The sequence below is a fragment of the Palaemon carinicauda genome, chromosome 1, assembly GCF_036898095.1.
Source record: "Palaemon carinicauda isolate YSFRI2023 chromosome 1, ASM3689809v2, whole genome shotgun sequence".
NCBI lineage: Eukaryota > Metazoa > Arthropoda > Malacostraca > Decapoda > Palaemonidae > Palaemon > Palaemon carinicauda.
The window spans coordinates 209068894-209087325 of NC_090725.1; the positions used below are offsets into that span (position 1 = coordinate 209068894).

Here is an 18432-nt window from a genome sequence, read left to right on the forward strand (position 1 = left end):
CGGGACCCTACTGTATATATATCTTTATATATATTGCATACAATAGATAAATATATGAAATTTATTTTATCGATAACTTTCAGTAGTTATAGATACATAATTTTAATTGGATTATACTCTAGCTTAGGCAAAGCTTTGGAATTTATTAGATCAATAGCCCCTAATGGGAGTTTAATAAACTTGTGACTTTAATCAATAGAAAGATGATAATATTAGCATGTTGAGTAGCATTTTCACATACAAGGAATTGTTTGTCAATAGTCTATACAAATATATTTGGAGTGGAGATGTTCTATCCCCTACCCAAAGATTCAAGAGAGAGAGGGAGGGGATAGTAGGTAGCTTTTGCCATATGTATGGAATCTCCTCTTCTTGTATTTATTTGATATGTGTATTGGAGAGAGGGGAGGATTAAGATCTTTATCCCATAACAAAATCCTGCTTGAACCATCAACACAAATACATTTCAACACCTGTAGAAGACATCCCTGATTAAGCTAAAGAAAGAAAACCCTGTTATAACCACTAATCCTGTAATGACAGACTATTCTACACTCTATGGCAGCAGAAACAATAATGGAAGACTTGCCCATGCCAAGCTAATTTCCATACAATGGCCTATACAATAGGTTCTTGGTTTACAAAGCAGAGAGCAACTAAAAAAAAAAGGAGCCAATAAGAGAGGGAAACATGAAAAAGAGTACACAGCTGGAGCATTCTAATGAAAACTCTGGCAACAATGAGAGTCTGCTAGTAACTCATGACATCCTTACACTAAGTGTATTTGTACACTTAAGGTTTACATAACTTGTTAGTGAGCCTTCACATTGGTTTTTTTTGCGTCTACGATGAAAATTAAGAAAAAAAATAATTAATAAAAAGTAACATGAAAATCAAAATTCTGTCTTAGAGATCTATTCGGCTTATAAAGTAGTTTTTATGGTATGATTTTCAATGCAACTGGAGTCATATTATTAGAGAAATTGCTACCTAAATTAAAATAAATAAGGATTTTTGCTAATAAATCTAAAAGTTTTTGCTCAAATGACTTGAAATTTTTGTATGAAGAAGGTATTATACATATCTAAAACATGATTAGACACTTTATTTTGAATAATCAGAACAACGAATACAAGATATAGATATAGCGGACGGTCCCCGTAAGTAAGAACCAAAGTTAACTTCCAAGCTAATGAAACATGACTAGCACTAAAAAACATGGACACAAACATAGTTGAATGATACAAAACATTGGAATAAATACAATTCCATACCTTTACTCCTATGATTGACCTGCACATTGGAAGGGGCATTGCACAGGGGGGAGAGACAGTCTTAAGGGGATGAGAAAGCTGGAGAAGCAGGCTGGCTATATTTTCAAGTGAGTCTGGAGAACTTGCCGAAGGTACTAGAAGTACTGGGACAAGTGAAGCTAGAGAATCTGTAGAAGGTGCTAGAGATACTAAGGCAGGGAAGTCAGAAATTACTGAAAGAGCTGGAGGAGGTAAAGAAACAGTGGCGGTAGGGGGTATAGGATCTGTTGCAAGAATCTCCTTTTTCTTGAAGTAACTTTCTTTCCAGTCTAGTCTTGATATTTACACCTTTTCTCCTCCAAGATCTTGTAACAAACCAGCCAATCCATGGCCCTTAAGTAAATCTTATCTTACGTGATGCAGAGAGGGCAGCTGACCTGAGGTGGGGTCAGGGATTGGGTCAGTCATATGAAGAGAATAAGAAGAAGTTTTGGAAAGAAGTGAAGAGAGTAAGGAAGGCTGGTTCAAGAATTGAAGAGACAGTGAAAGATGGAAATGGAAGGTTGTTAAAAGGAGAGGAGGCAAGGAAAAGGTGGGCGGAATATTTTGAAAGTTTACTGAATGTTGAGGATAAGGAGGAGGCAGATATAATTGCTGTTGCAGGTGTTGAGGTGCCGGTGATGGGAGATGAGAATGAGAGAGAGATTACAATAGAGGAAGTGAAGAGAGCACTAGATGAAACGAGAGTAGGAAAAACATCTGGTATGGATGTTGTGAGAGCTGAGATGTTGAAGGAAGGGGGTGTGACTGTACTTGCATGGTTGGTGAGATTGTTTAATATGTGTTTTGTGTTGTCAATGGTACCAGTAGATTGGGTTTGTGCATATATTGTACCACTATATAAGGGTAAGGGAGATGTGCATGAGCGCTATAATTCAAGAGGTATTAGTTTGTTGAGTGTAGTTGGAAAAGTGTATGGTAGAGTAATGATTAATAGGATTAATGATAAAAGAGAGAATGCAATCTTAGAAGTACAGGGTGGTTTTAGAAGAGGTAGGGGATGTATGAATCAGATTTTTACAGTTAGGCAGATATGCGAGAAATATTTAGCAAAAGGTAAGGAGGTGTATGTTGCGTTTATGGATCTGGAGAAAGCGTATGATAAGAGTTGATAGGGAAGCAATGTGGAATGTGATGAGGTTATATGGAGTATGTGGAAGGTTGCTGCAAGCAGTGAAAAGTTTCTACAAAGGTAGTAAAGTATGTGTTAGAATAGGAAATGAAGTGAGTGATTGGTTTCCGGTGAGAGTGGGGCTGAGACAGGGATGTGTGATGTCGCCGTGGTTGTTTAACTTGTATGTTGATGGAGTGGTGAGAAAGGTAAATGCTCGAGTGCTTGGACGAGGATTAAAACTGGTAGACGAGAATGACCATGAATGGGAGGTAAATCAGTTGTTGTTTGGGGATGATACTGTACTGGTTGCAGACACAAAAGAGAAGCTTGACCGACAAGTGACAGAATTTGGAAGGGTGTGTGAGAGAAGGAGGTTGAGAGTTAATGTGGATAAGAGTAAGGTTATGAGATGTACGAGAAGGGAAGGTGGTGCAAGGTTGAATGTCATGTTGAATGGAGAGTTACTTGAGGAGGTGGATCAGTTCAAGTACTTGGGGTCTGTTGTTGCAGCAAATGGTGGAGTGGAAGCAGATGTACGTCAGAGAGTGAATGAAGGTTGCAAAGTGTTGGGGGCAGTTAAGGGAGTAGTAAAAAATAGAGGGTTGGGCATGAATGTAAAGAGAGTTCTATATGAGAAAGTGATTGTACCAACTGTGATGTATGGATCGGAGTTGTGGGGAATGAAAGTGATGGAGAGACAGAAATTGAATGTGTTTGAGATGAAGTGTCTAAGGAGTATGGCTGGTGTATCTCGAGTAGATAGGGTTAGGAACGAAGTGGTGAGGGTGAGAACGGGTGTAAGAAATGAGTTAGTTGCTAGAGTGGATATGAATGTGTTGAGGTGGTTTGGCCATGTTGAGAGAATGGAAAATGGCTGTCTGCTAAAGAAGGTGATGAATGCAAGAGTTGATGGGAGAAGTACAAGAGGAAGGCCAAGGTTTGGGTGGATGGATGGAGTGAAGAAAGCTCTGGATGATAGGAGGATAGATGTGAGAGAGGCAAGAGAGCGTGCTAGAAATAGGAATGAATGGCGAGCAATTGTGACGCAGTTCCGGTAGGCCCTGCTGCTTCCTCCGGTGCTTTAGATGACCGCGGAGGTAGCAGCAGTAGGGGATTCAGCATTATGAAGCTTCATCTGTGGTGGATAACGGGGGAGGGTGGGCTGTGGCACCCTAACAGTACCAGCTGAACTCAGTTGAGTCCCTTGTCAGGCTGGGAGGAACGTAGAGAGTAGAGGTCCCCTTTTTGTTTTGTTTCATTTGTTGATGTCGGCTACCCCCAAAAATTGGGGGAAGTGCCTTGGTATATGTATGTATGTATGTACCTCTCAGTGTTCTAGATTATAAATCTAAAATCTCTTGGGTTCTGGGGTTTAGTATGTCTTCATCCTCCTCTTCAATTATCTGCTAAGTTGTACACGGTCCTCAGCAGATAACTCCTCTCCAAGGAACCCCGTAGCTCTGTGACATCATCAGCATCCACCTACAAATCAAGCTGCTTCCTCAGTTTACAAACACCATTTGAGTTTGTCTGCTTAACTTCAGCCTAGGTATTACCAATGTTCTTTGCAGCTGAAAGGGTGTTCTATGACTTACAAAAGTTCTTCATAGTCAAGTTCTTATTATTCTTATTTGCTTCCAAGGCCACTGCAAATGTCTTTCAATGGTAGTAATCTTTGAATGAGGCAACGGCACCTTGTTCCATAGGCTGCAAAAAGACATTGGCATGGGGTACAAGGTAAACCACCTTTATATTTGCTTTAAAGTTAAACAAGGTTGCAGGGTAACCTATGACTTTGTCCAGCACTAGCAATGCTTGGAGGAAACCCTTGGATGCACAGTATTGCTCCACTTCTGGTACCAAATATTATGTAAATCAATGTTCAGAGACTTGGAGTGACACTCAAGCTTTCTTGTAGGATCTCCAAATGACATGCAGTTGACCCTAGAAAATGTCCTTCAAATCTCGGCTTAATACACCAGCATGGGCTTTAACTTGTAATCACCAGCAGTATTACCCACAAGAAGCAAAGTCAGTCTCCTTGTCAGATTTATGGCCTAGTGCTTCCCTTCACTTCCATGGTGATAGCTTTCCTTTTCCTTGATGCACTGACATAATCATCAACCTTGCCCTTGTGAGCCATGTTGAAGAGCAAATTTTTATGGGGAAAGGTAACCAGAAACATGCAGATGACAATCAAGAATAGTGTATGTAGGGGCAAAGAGGACATGACAGGCCAGAACAACACAACAATGCCCACTGAAATGCTCAGAAACAGTTTTCTATGCTCTGGCACTGCATTAATCAGTTATTGTCTGCCAGGAAACAAGGATATTGGTTTGCCAAACTTTCACAAACTAATCCAGTCCCTTCTAAGAATGACACATTCTACAAAGATTGAAACTTTCTCAATAGTTTATAGGAGATGCATCGTATCCATGTAGGCTAATATGGTGAGACGATAGTGCTGTAACTTGAGTACCTTCACAGACCGCAATAGTATACTATACTAGGGGGTGAAGCTACTGAAGTGAGGGAAAATGGAAAATTCCATTATCTATGGATTATTTCGACATGAGCGAGCTTTGAGGAGGAACCCATAAGAACCTCATGTGAAATCTATAAAAAAATGATTATCATACAACATTTATTTTTACAATGTATAAAAATTTTTAGGGATTTCTAAAAACTAAAAAAATCATTACCTTCAGCTGATCATATTGAAGCAACACATTCCATTCTCTTCTCTGTACATAATCTAAAACTTCGTCCCGTGTGAGATTTATTCTGTAATTAAAATCACCACACCAGAAAACATAGTCATGAGCCCAAAGCGGAACACCCTGAAATGAAATAAAAAAAAAATTACCTTAAGAGGGAAACCATGAGTTTTGTAATTTAACCATAATAGATTCTATCATTATTTCACTAATATAAGTTGTGTATAAATTTATAGATGAAGGTTGCCCTTGAAGGCAAGTAAAAGAAAAAGAAAAATTTATAGATTCAAGCCCTTCACAACACTACATAAAATTGTCAAGCTTTTTCCAATCATCAATTTCTCTAGATAAGTAAACAAAGATATAAAATGAGATTAAGCCATAATAACTTGGGTACTTGTCAAAAGCCTGATTAATTCTTAAAATATGCAATTATGTTTTCAGTCAAATTGTGGTAGCATATACAAACAGTACCTTACTGTCTTTAAAAAGCTCAAAATTAAATGTGCCCTTTTTCTCTAATTCATATCACTGCTTCCAGTATTTTCCCTCCATTTATAATCAAGATTGTGTATATATTTTTATTTATAAGTGTCACCTCTATCTAATATATGAATTAATAAAGCCAAGGCCATATTCAAACAATTTGGTTATCTTTACAGTCAAGAAATTTGGTTTATATTTAATTGAGCCAAAGTCAGAGATGAATTCCACTTCACAAGTTTTAAGGATGCTCAATAATCGAGACCATATATATAAGTAACTATTAGTAATATTTAGGAGAAAATACAATCTCTTAGACATAGAAAAAGAAATTTCAAATTATGACAAGTAAACTAAAACTAAAGGTAATTTCAACAGGAAGGGTTAAGGAACATTCAAGGGAAAATCCTTTTATATATATATATCTCTACTACATATTGATACTAGTAAAATGCCAAACTGATATCTACGCTATCGCTTCATGAGTATATTCCACATATTTACTATAAAAATAAAAAAATATGGAGAAAATTCAATGTAGATTATTGTATTGTATATTGGCACAAAATTACCAGTACTCTTTGGTACAATGACCATCAAATCTGATAACAGTGAGATGAATTGAGGTTGAAGGAAAATATTGCACCTTTCTAACTCTCCAAGTGTTGCTACATTGCAAGCAAATCATAGCCAGTCAGACAACTGTAATATGCCTGTCATTTGTATATTTCATAACACAAAATAATATGAATTACCATGGAAAAGGGGATTTATGGTCTAAGCTAAATGTTGACAATTTATCAATTTGCTACATGAGGCTGATGAAACCACTGGCTATTCATTTACATGATGATGCATATTTCTGGAGGTAAAATAATGATGATAATCAGTGAACCAAAACAATTATACTGGACCTTGATGCTACTGGATTTGTAGACCCATATGATATTTTATCTTTGCTTTTATAAACACAACTGATTTCTTAGCTGCTAACTTGTCTGATATTTTTCACTAGTTAGCATGAAAAGGTTCTTTATGCACTTGTTTGGGAATAAGTAATGTGACTCCATTGGGTTTATGTGTCTGTGGTAGTTTTATCCCTGATGATTACCACCCAATTTCCATAATACCCATATATTCTAAAAAAAATGAAACTCATATAGAGAAACATCTAATTAGGTATGCTGAAGGTACTCATCTGTTCCCTAGTTGGCAATTTAGCTTACACAAAGGCTTAAAGCATGTGCTTATCCTTCTCACAGTTTCCAATGACCAAAATATCCCTTAACTGAGGTCAGGAGGTTCATGTGATTGGCCTTGAACTTAGTGCTGCCTTTGACTGTGACATAGGAATGTAACATCTAGTGTTCCATCAGGGTAGAGTTCCCAGACCATTACTTTTTCTAATGTATACGCATGATGTGTGGTTTGGCTTAGAAAACAAACATTTTTGCCTATGAAGATATACTCTTTGCATTGATTCCATCATTTAACCTGTTAAGTGTCATCCACGTAATAATATGTTCACCACGATCTACTCGGTACCGCCTTCAACAGGAAATTACGTTCATGACTTTAAAATGCATGTTTCAAGTCATCAGACCCGTAACAATATGTTTAGTCGTATAGTAAGTACCTGTATAGGAATACCAATTGGCAATACTCTCAGCATATGTAAGCTCTAAATGGAAACTTGTATTCTGCTTGGCAACTTTTTTCTGAAGGTCACTTGTTGATGTTAGAAAACTGGTTTCCTTTTAGTGTGCTTCTAGTTTGTGCAGAGAAGGTAATTTGTTTTGCTTCTCTCACAATGAGCAGCCAAAAGAGGGGGCGTATTTCTTTAGATGAAATAAATGAAATACTAGATGAGGAGTTTGATGATAACAAAAGAATAATAATGCATAGATGTATATTTCTTATTCAGTATTATGTAACCTTTTGAAATGAAATAGTAATATTAATTGTTTTTTATTCCGCCATTTAATTAACGTTCATACATTTAACTATATATATGAATTATAAACAAAATTTAATATCAATTTTGGAAAACTATCATTAGTGAAATGACCCCTAACTGGGAGAGAGAGATAGAGAGAAAAAAAAAAAAAAAAAAAAAAAAAAAAAAAAAAAAAAAAACATGACGGTACGTTACCAGCGAGGTGGTCTGGGGGGATTCTTTAAAGGTTAATACAAAATCTAACCAAAACTAATGTTTGGTGTTAATTATGCAGAACGAAGTTGAATCCTAGTAAAATGATTATAAGTAGGCCAAGGACAGAGAATCATCAACATCCAGATATTTATATTGCCATTGACTCATTACCTATATACTGTACAACACATTTAAAATTCTAAGTGTAATTCCTGATTACAAATTTATTTTTGAGAACACATCCTATCTACTGAGTACCATACAGATAGTTGTAACTTTGAGGGGTTGCTAACTATGTATGTTGTTAAGTGAAAAGTACCTGTATAGGATAGCCTTTTAGATGGAGAGAGGATGAGGATATTGTGCCTAAGTATTATATATAACATATAAGCTCACAAATTCTTAACACTCATAAAATTCATCTGCGAAATTCCTTATTGTAGGAGAGTGGCCTCTAACGTAATACCCGTAAATAAGGATGGCCAACTATTCCAACTTACCAGCCTAAACTGTACTATACACACAGAAGGATACAAATAGAAAATGTAAACTATGGTTCACCTTCTCTTCTCACTTCACAGATATCTCAAACAAATACTGTGACATATAGTACTGTATTCTCTCTCAACCTTAAGATGACTTACCTTACCACAGTTTTTCTTCTATTTTAGAACTCTGTCCTTTACATGCATAACAAACTTACTAGCTGAATATCTGGACCTTAGCGTTTGCCTTTATCTTAAAATACTTAACCAAATCTTAACTTAGCCTCTTGATCAAACCTGCAATGCTATCAGCATCTAACCCACCACCTGTATTGAAAGGTATCCTAAATCCTTAAGTTGATAAAGTGATAGATTAAGGGGCATGATCATTATCATCTCAACCCCAGCTGTCATTAATTTCAATTTCCTTCAAACTTTAGTAGATAGTTAGCTAGAGGTAAATATGCAATAAAATATGAGAGAAGGCATCAATGAAATATGATTTGAGGACGGACTCTCGTAAATTCTTTAAAGTACCGTAGACGCCAAAACGGATATAACAAATTGACAAATTCATTGTATGTATGTCGTTAGAAACTCTCGTAGCATTGCCCGTTAGCATATTTTATTCCAATTATTGTCATCCTCTTTATCTGATAATAAGTATCAGTGATTAACTGTAGAGTCACAGAAGACATTTCCTCAGCAAATGGTCATTGTTAATTCAATAAATGTTTATTAAAAGAAAAAATTAAAGAATTTCCCTGTTCAACATTGAATAGCAACAGGGAAGACTGCATAGAAGCACTGGCCTAATGTAATTTGTAAATTACCTTTCTACTTTTATAGCGTTACATTGAAAGTTACTATGATTTCTTTTGATAAAATACAAAGAAGTCGAGGGGTAGAAACCGTAGCCAAAGCTGAAGTGGAGTCCGAAAGTTGGGTCCTAGAAAGAACATTCAGGACTACCAATCACACCCAACTTCTCAATTGGATCTTGGTGCAATTGTGGTTTATAATGTTTAAGGTTACAATATTTTTCCATTACTGTATACTATATTGATACTGGCTCGGTTTTATGCATCTTCGCAAATATAATTAATAATACATTACACTATGGTATTAAATATTTTTTTCCACATTGCTTGAAGCATATATAGGTAATGTTGAAAGTCATGTGTTGAACGCAAATTTCAAAGTTTCGTCTCTATAGTTTGAAGTAATTACTATACTTTAAAATAATTTCTATTACTGTAATTTTTTTTATGATTATCATAAATATCATATATTTGATATTTGTGCATCATGTTAGCTTTATTTTTTTTGATAGAGCTTTCAATGTAGGAAAAAAAATAAGTTTTTCAGATACGCATTGTAGTTGCCAATTAGTGAATTTCGAACGAAATCCTCTGAAATTTGTTGCATCAGTTTTGATGCCGACTCCACAAGTTTTCTTGTATAGCCTATATTAAGTCGTGATATATGCATTACCATCTTGACAGCTAATCCCTAAAATTTGGATGCCTGCATTCTATTTTAAAGCATCTTTATAATAAATGATGAGTTGTTATATATGATGAGTGTTACCTTAGAGAGGGAAATCAGTCACCAAAGCTGACACAATAACTGACATTTATCAAAATTCTGTATGACAAGCTCAACTCGAGGTTAAGACTATCTAAAAGCATGGCTTGGAAAGTCAAATCACATTTCAATGAATTTCATATTTATGAAACAATAAGGGGTTCCTCCCACTTCCACATTAGAACACAAATCAGACAGGGTACTAAATCTACAAACCTATTCACCTACTTAAGACTATTTTTAGTTTAGAGTTTGACCAGTTTCAGACAGTGTGGTGTAAATGAAATAAAATGCTTGTAAATTTTTATAAGAAAAAATTTAAGTAATTATAAATGGATCAGTCTAAACAATGGAAAACCGAAACTGACTAATGCTATTCTTTATGTGTAGTTGATACTGACTATAAACACAAAAATATTAGTCTATAAATGATGGGGGAGGGGGGGAAATGAAGGGAAATATTTTCTTAAATCAAGTATTTGAAAAGATATAAGGAAGAGTTGACTTTTGAAAATATTAATATGAAAAAATACTTACCAGTGGAAATATGAGCTTTCTTGCAATACTGTCATAGTCATTATTTCTTTCATTTACTTCTTTCTGACCAGCGGCAAAATGTGAGCAAACAAAAGCCATCGACGTGTTGCGTACAACCAATCTGATGCCAACTCCACCCTTGTTTCCTGCAAAACAAGATTATAACAAATGAGAGATATCAGGATACAAACATTTCTGGTAAAGAATATTAATAAGTTTCTAAAGAAGATAAAGAGGAGTTAATGTGCTGTGTGGTATCCAAAGAATTTCCTGTAATAGGCTAGAACAGGGAATCTAATACAAAAAGAAATACCTAAGAAAAATTGACTTCCCTGCTCTAGGGCAAGTGTTTCAACGTGCAAAGTAGAGACTTAAGTGGGTAAAAGGGAGACCTCCACTGGTTCAGAGTCTATTGAACCTGTCACAGCACCTTAAATGCTGAAAATTATCTGACAACAAATGACATGTCATTGCTGAGAACAAATACTAATATTGTACTGGGGGCAATGCTACTTGTAGACTAAATTGTGCACAGCCTCTGTCTTTCTGGTTGCTCGTACATCAACATTGTCTTTACTGAGCTTTGTCCTTTGTTTAGGTCTACAGTATATCAACTGTAAGTAACAATGAATTAAGTTATGGTTTAGTTATCCACTATTCTTAGTGATAGCATTAACATAATAGGTTAATTTACTATTCAAGATTGCTTTGGTGTTATGATTTGCTTGTTTATGCAATTAGCTTTGACACGGCGTGTGCTGCCATTAAGTTGCAGTTTTCATGACAGCATGTAGGTATTTAGGAAGCTGGCCCACCAATGCTGTTTTTTTCACCCTGGATAAGTGTGGCGGGTATTATACGACCTGATAATGTTTAAAAAAACCTGTTTTTTTGGCATAATTTTTCGTCCATATTGGGTGTGCATGATATCGACCTGCGAGACCTCAGTTCAGTGCGCGCAGCAGTCGGGTCAGGACGCATTTCATCCCATCTATTTTCCATGTGCTATTTCTGAGATACCCTCATGTCGAGCTCGACCCATCATTACCTATATCAGGTAAGTTGTGAAATATCAAAGTTTTTATATAATTATTGAATGTGCAGTAGTGTTTAGGCCTGTATGAAAAAGAATTGTTGTAAAATATTTGTAAATGTCTTCTAACCTGTATGCATGACCTCGGTGCGGGCTGAGTTGCCATAAGTTGCCATGTAGCTTATTTTTCTGTGAATGCCGTTTCCTTTTTTATTTTTCAGTTTTCATCGATATAATGGTAAAACGTCAGCAAACTCTTGGTTTTGATCAAATCAACTCTCCTCTCCTTGAGGTACAGAGTGATGTTGATGATAATTTAGAAGACGCCGACATCTCAGACGTCGATGAGTTCGACGTAGCTGAGTTAGAGGGAAGTGTGGTGGGGTAGGATGACTTAAGTGTTGATGCAGACATAGTTCCCTTCGTAAACACGGAGGGTGAGGAGGATGATGAGGGGGCTAGTGCATCGGATTTTGATAAAACTGGTTTTTCACTTAATGGTATCCAATAATAATGCATGTAATATTCATATTTCAATATCGTATTTATAATAAAAACATAACGTATTATAATCTCATGCATTGTTTACATTCAAATCAGCTGATAAAATATGCGTAGTCCATTGTCAACCCATATTCACTTTCATGATTTTATCCCACAGTTATGACCATTCATTTTCACAGAATTACCTCACTGATATAACTTATCATGCATATTAGTATGATATCTTCTTCACATTATTATTGTCTTTCACTTCTTATTATCATATCCTTAATCCTTTTCCAAATTCCCTCCCAAATCCCTTTTGTACATTTACTTTGCTCTCCCACACACATCTACAACGTATCTTTCCAACTCTTTTGATTCTCGTAATTTTTCGCGACTTCATTCATCTTCTCTTTTCTAGCATTCATTGTCATTTTCATCTTATTAATCATTCTGAACCTCTTTCTTACCCCTCATTCCACGTAATTCCATTCCTATTTTTCATTCCTTCTCGTATTTCTCAAATTCATTGGTTTCGCTAATTTATTTGAATTTGCGTAGATGTGGCGGAGGAAATATGGAAGGAGAAGGAACTTGGATACCACACCCCCAGTCTCGTCTCTGATCATACCGAACAGACGAACACATTTACACACATCTGTCTTTAGTTTTTGTTATTACTAATATTGTTTCCCGCTCAAAATCACCAACTTCACATGTTAACGAACGCGATTCGCGAACAGAAGTGCTCGAAATAGGAGCACTAGGAACCACAGAGGAGCACCTACGTCCGACGAAGTCGGCAGAGGAGGCCTTGAGTAGGAACTAATCTAGATGGAGAATGCGTCACAGCGGGACGCGTTTCCAAGCGTCCCGTAGGCAAGCACTTTGCTAAAACTTCCCATGCTGAGAAAGCCACTGAGGGTTTAGCTACACGCCTGTCTGAGGAGTGGTTGTTCTCATCATCAGCTTCGGTCCTTGGTCGTTTGGAAGGTCTAGTTGAAGGGCTACGTGCTGATGAACTGCGAGTACTCCTACCTCTACCTCTAGACGAGGAACGTCTATAATTTGATCGCGAACGCGCGGTTCGTGATCGTGATGTTCATGAACGGGAGCGTTAAGCTCTCGTTCGAGAACAGCTTGAACGCCGCGAATGCCAATCTCGCGAATGTGAGGGTCGGCCCTGTGAATGAGAACATCATTCTCGTGAACGACACCTTCGCGAGAACGAACGCCGCCCTTGTGAACGTGAGTGTCGTCCTCGCGAGCGCGAGTACCGTCCTCGTGATCTAGATCGTGAAGATTTAGAACGTGAGCGTCTGCATCTAAGTCTAGATTTTGCTCGTGATCGTGACGAAAGCAATCGCGAGACTCGTCCTCGTGAATATAAACTCCTCCAAGGAGAGCGTGGAGATCTACGGTCTCGTGAGCGCGAAGCTCTAGAGCGCGAGGGTCTTCTAAGCGAAGAATGCTCTGATCGTGATGACTGACGATCCATACCATCTTCCGATTGTCCCGAACGGTGATCAGGGGAAGAAGGTCCAGAGTGGCGGGGCGATGCCGATGCTCATTCTCTAGCGCTGCTGGTGGAAGACGCGGTGATCCCCGGAAGATCTGCACATGCAACCTGAGGATTTCTGTGGGAAGAAACAGAGGGTTGACGGTTAAGGGACGACGAGGTCCCCGGATGAAGAGAGGGTTCGTCATCAGCACAGGGTCGTTGGAGAGGCGAACATGAACGATTACCTCGTCCAGGCGTAGAAGGGCTTGGGGGATGGCGACAGATGGACCTCGCATAGATCAAGAGCGTGAGATGTCAATGGCTCCAGAGAAGGATCCCTCTAGGCACCATGCTGAAGAACGTCCCTCGTAATAGCGCGCGCGAGAAGGAGCTTTTGAGAGAGATTTGGGGGTACGAGAAGAAGAACGAGCACCGCTCGCCCCTGAGGGAGAACGATCGCGCTTAGTCGTCTTCTTCCTACGCCGCCCAAACTTCTCCAACTGGAAGGCAGACCACTCCCTACACTCTACACAGGGCGAACCCTCATTGCATTGATGCCCTCAGCACATAGAGAAAGTGAGGGTCGGTCTCTAACGACGACAAGAAGGTCATGTACGCGGCACCCACTCGCCCTGGACATGTTTGCATGGTGAAGGTGTTCGCAGAAGTATTCACGCAAAAAATCCAAAGTCCAATGACAGTCGGAAGGCGAGCGGACACGTCCAATCCCTATTGAGCCAAAAGAAAAAGTGACGTCTCTCACCGATATGTGAGTACATATAGGTTAGGCAGGGTTACCACCTCGGAATTAAGTCTAATGGCTACCTCCAGCTACCACTGAAAGAATATTCATATAAATAATGGAAGGTTTGTTAGTATGGAAACAATGTAACTTGTGCATATCATGGAGTAGGTTTACATATTGTTTGGTCCCAACTATAATCTTTGTTTACAAGTGAAGCTATGCAGCTTGGTGACAAATGCTAGATAATTGCTTGAGATCAATGTTTATTTTGCTCGTCACTTAGCAATGTTGGCATAATAGTATTGTATTCTCCCTTAACCTCTTACTTTTTGTCCTGTTATGTTAATGACTAGTCAATATTGAAAACTTGTTAATCATCAGAATGTATGTATGTGTAGCATAGTTTCATCAAGATAAAATTTACATAAAGGCAAAGAATCTTTGATTTATATCTACAAATTAAAGATTGAAAATCCTGACATCTAATCATATAACTATTTCATCTAACTGTTTCTCCTATCAATCAGGCAAAAGATTTGTACAGTATTTGCTGCCAATTGAGGCAAAAACAATATAAGCTAGTTAAAGCTGATGGGGTGACAAAAACATTCTTACCTGTTGCTCCTTGCATGCCAGTTTTCACACTCTCTACGGATACTCCTCGAATATGATTGGCATGTTTTTCATTTACATACACAAATAGTGCCACTCCTACCAGTTGTGACCAGGTCACCATTACAAACTTTTCATCCCTGGATATGACCTGCAAAAAAAATTAATAAAGTATCCATTCCCAATCATTAAAAGAAACAAAAATCAAGATAAATAAACATGTTAATCCGAAAGATTTGGCTGAGCATTACCTCTTATCACAAAATTGATACTGGCAGTTTAAATTATATTCTTCACTAGTCTCATTACATGCTGTCCTATGATAGATGCAAATATGTTTTCAGTAACAGAAGCCAGGCTTATAGACTTTAGTTCAACATAAAGCATATTTTTACTATTGGCAAGATATATTATAGTTTTGAACCCTTCACTGTTTCTGTTTACCCAAAAGATTATTTATATATGTAACATAATTGAGAAACTTTTTCTCTCTTCTTTCAACACCCAAAGATTAAATTTTTCTGAGGGATTGTGATGATATTTCCAACTTTTTTACTTATAAATTTTCTATTTCTCCTGTCAATACTATCTCATTTTAGTTCAAAATCATCTTAGGGGAACATTATAATTTTCCAAGGTATTAAAAAATTCTTAGATATCTTCCTCAGTGCATACTCACAAGCAAAGTATTCATTTAATAGAATTGACCAAACCACACCATTACTATGATGCTCTCATAGCATGCAGTCAGTTCAAGCTCTTAGCAGATTCTGGAATTTTTGTTACGATATATAGAATATACCTTATACAAATACCTAAAATATGAGAGAGAGAGAGAGAGAGAGAGAGAGAGAGAGAGAGAGTGTGTGAGAGAGAGAGAGTGAGTGTGTGAGAGAGAGAGAGAGAGAGAGAGAGAGAGAGAGAGAGATTTGAGGTTTTCTGGCATCCTGACATCAAAGGTCATTGACGCCGATATCGTTTATTGTAGATATAAAAAAATAAATAAAAGATAATTCAATTAAAACCCTAAAAGAAAAGATGTCATTTTAAAAGTTAAATAGCTATCAGAAGACCTGCTTCTGAAATAAAGCTAAAAATACCACTAGCATGGTAGGACACATGTCCAAGAATCTGGGCAAGGATGAACCTGCCATTCTCACCTCGAGCCTCAAACAGATATCTACTTCTTTCACTACTGTATGTGGGGCATTCGGTCAACAAGTGCTTCACTGTCAATGGTACCAAACAGTCATGGCAATATGGTTGATGTTGGATAGCCAGCAAAAACTCGTATGTCAGCCAAGTGTGACCAATGCCGAGATGACAAAGTAGTCTCCCACTTTCAGGGCATCTTGTCATACCTCCAAGGAGATACAACATTACTTATTTCTCTTATCTTATTTTCAAGTAAACCATCCCAATGCTGGTGCCAATTATTATTAATAAAATTATTAATTGTAGGTAAAAATCATCACTGGGAATGGGATACCTTCTTGGTAGCAACTCAGCTGCAGCATTCTTAGCCAGTGAATCTGCCTTCTCATTTCCAGACACACCTACATGTGCCGGAACCCAACAAAATCAAACTGTTATACCGTTCATACCAATAATTAAAAGCCACTCTAAAATCTTTAAAACTAAAGGGTTATGGGTATTAAAAGTTTCCAAAGCTTAAAGAATACTTCTTGCACCACTAAAATTCATAAAATTGCCCTCGTCTTTAACATTATTTTCTCAATAGCAGTTAGTATGCCGTATACTTCGGCCTTAAGTATGAAAGCTATTAGAGGAAGTGCACCGCTACAATTAGAAGCATTACTATATACTCCAAATCCAACGCCAGCATCGGATTTGGAGCCATCAGTATACATAAAAGTTGATTCCTTATGTTCTGCAACATGTTTCATAAAAAAAAACCTGGCTTCTATGTCAGCCATATTCTTTTTAACTCCAATAAAATATTTACAGAAAGATACCTCCGGTAATTTCCATGGAGGCATTGGTGATACCTTAAATGGAAGCACCTTACTTCTAACTGCATCAAGACTGTCTATCAACTGTTTCACCCGAAAACCATAAGGTTGAGGGGATTTTGGGTGCATCTCAAAGTATGTTGAGTGCTTTACAAAGCTTGCAGTCTGATAGGCTAAAGAATTAGGAGGCCTTTGCAAACTAAACCAATACCGAATAATAGAAGACTTTCGGTAAAGGTCTAAAGGCAATTCCCCATTGTCAACAAGGAGGCTTGGAATAGGCGAGGTTCTAAATGCTCCTGTTGCCTATCTGATACCAGTATGGTGTAAAGAATCTAAAATCTTTAGTCGACTTGGGGTGGCTGAGGAATATATCTCACCCCCCATATTAATTTTTGAAATGATTAAGGCCTTGTATGGGACAAAACTTTTAAGAGCTTCAAGGCATCAAGACATTTTTCTTTTAATGATTTTAAGTGAGGAACCCATGTCTATCTACAATTATATATCAAGCCTAAAAACCTTGCTTCATTTGCACATGGAATCCGATGGCCTTTGATGTACATATCAGGGTCTGGATGTACTCCCCGAATACGACAGAAATGGACAACAACAATTTTAATGGTCAAAAACTTAAACCTTAGTGCCATAGCTTCTGTACCATGGTCTTCCACTGTCTTGGGTTAGAGTTCTCTCGCTTGAGGGTACACTCGGGCACTCTATTCTATCTTATTTATCTTCCTCTTCTTTACTTAAATTGTTTATAGTTTGTATATGAAAGATGTATTCTAATGTTACTATTCTTAAAATATTTTAATTGTTAATTACTTCTATTGGAGTTTATTCAATTCCTTATTTCCTTTCCTCACCAGGCTATTTTCCCTCTTGGAGCCCTTGGGCTTATGGCATCTTGCTTTGTAGCTTGGCAACTAATAATAATATCATCCCATTGAATTATTTTGTTGATTGTGTTTTAATTTTCCCTCAACTATTTCCATTCTAGCTCCAGCAAATGATATAGAGAGATCATCTACAAATAGTGTTGAGAGAATATCTTTAGGAATGACTGAGGATATTCCATTAATAGCAAGTGCGAATAGGGTTACATTTAGCACACTACCCTGGGGAACTCCTCCTTCCTGACGTTTTCTCTCCGATAGAGTATGACCCACTTTCACTTGAAAAAATCTATGTGAAATGAATGATTGAGTGAACAATAGTAGCTCTCCTCATAATCCAAAATTATGAATGATTTTAAGTATACCATATCCCCATGCAGTATCATATGCCTTTTCAAGGTCATTAAAGACTGTTACATGGTGCTGTTTGGAAGCAAAGGCTTCACAAATAGAGGACTCAAGTCATGTCAACACATTAGTTAAGTGCATTTTTCTAAATCCACACTGGATAGGTGATAAAATACCCTTCTTTTCCAGGTACCACATCAGTCTTGCATTGACCATCTCCTCCATGATTATACATAAGCAAGATGTCAATGCAATTGGTCGATAATTTGCTGCTAAAAACTTATCCTTACCTTGTTTTAAAAGGCTAAAATAATGGTTAGTTCCCAAACACTTGGATAACTATGATCATGACATATTCTGTTAATAATGCTTGAAATAAATGACTTTATATCAACAGGTACAGTACATGTTTAATCATTGCATATGGAATTCCCTCAGATCCAG

At 37.4% G+C, this 18432-nt stretch overlaps 1 protein-coding gene across 1 annotated transcript in view; it reads right to left on the reverse strand.

The window, feature by feature from the left end:
* The window catches only part of Synj (synaptojanin), a 392031-nt gene that overhangs the window by 98509 nt on the left and 275090 nt on the right, over positions 1–18432 (reverse strand). The window contains exons 13-15 of the mRNA XM_068387313.1: positions 14772–14919; positions 10392–10537; positions 5133–5270 (exon numbers count right to left, since the gene is read on the reverse strand). Of these exons, the coding sequence (XP_068243414.1) occupies positions 5133–5270; positions 10392–10537; positions 14772–14919 (432 nt within the window). The remainder of the gene's footprint in view (positions 1–5132; positions 5271–10391; positions 10538–14771; positions 14920–18432) is intronic.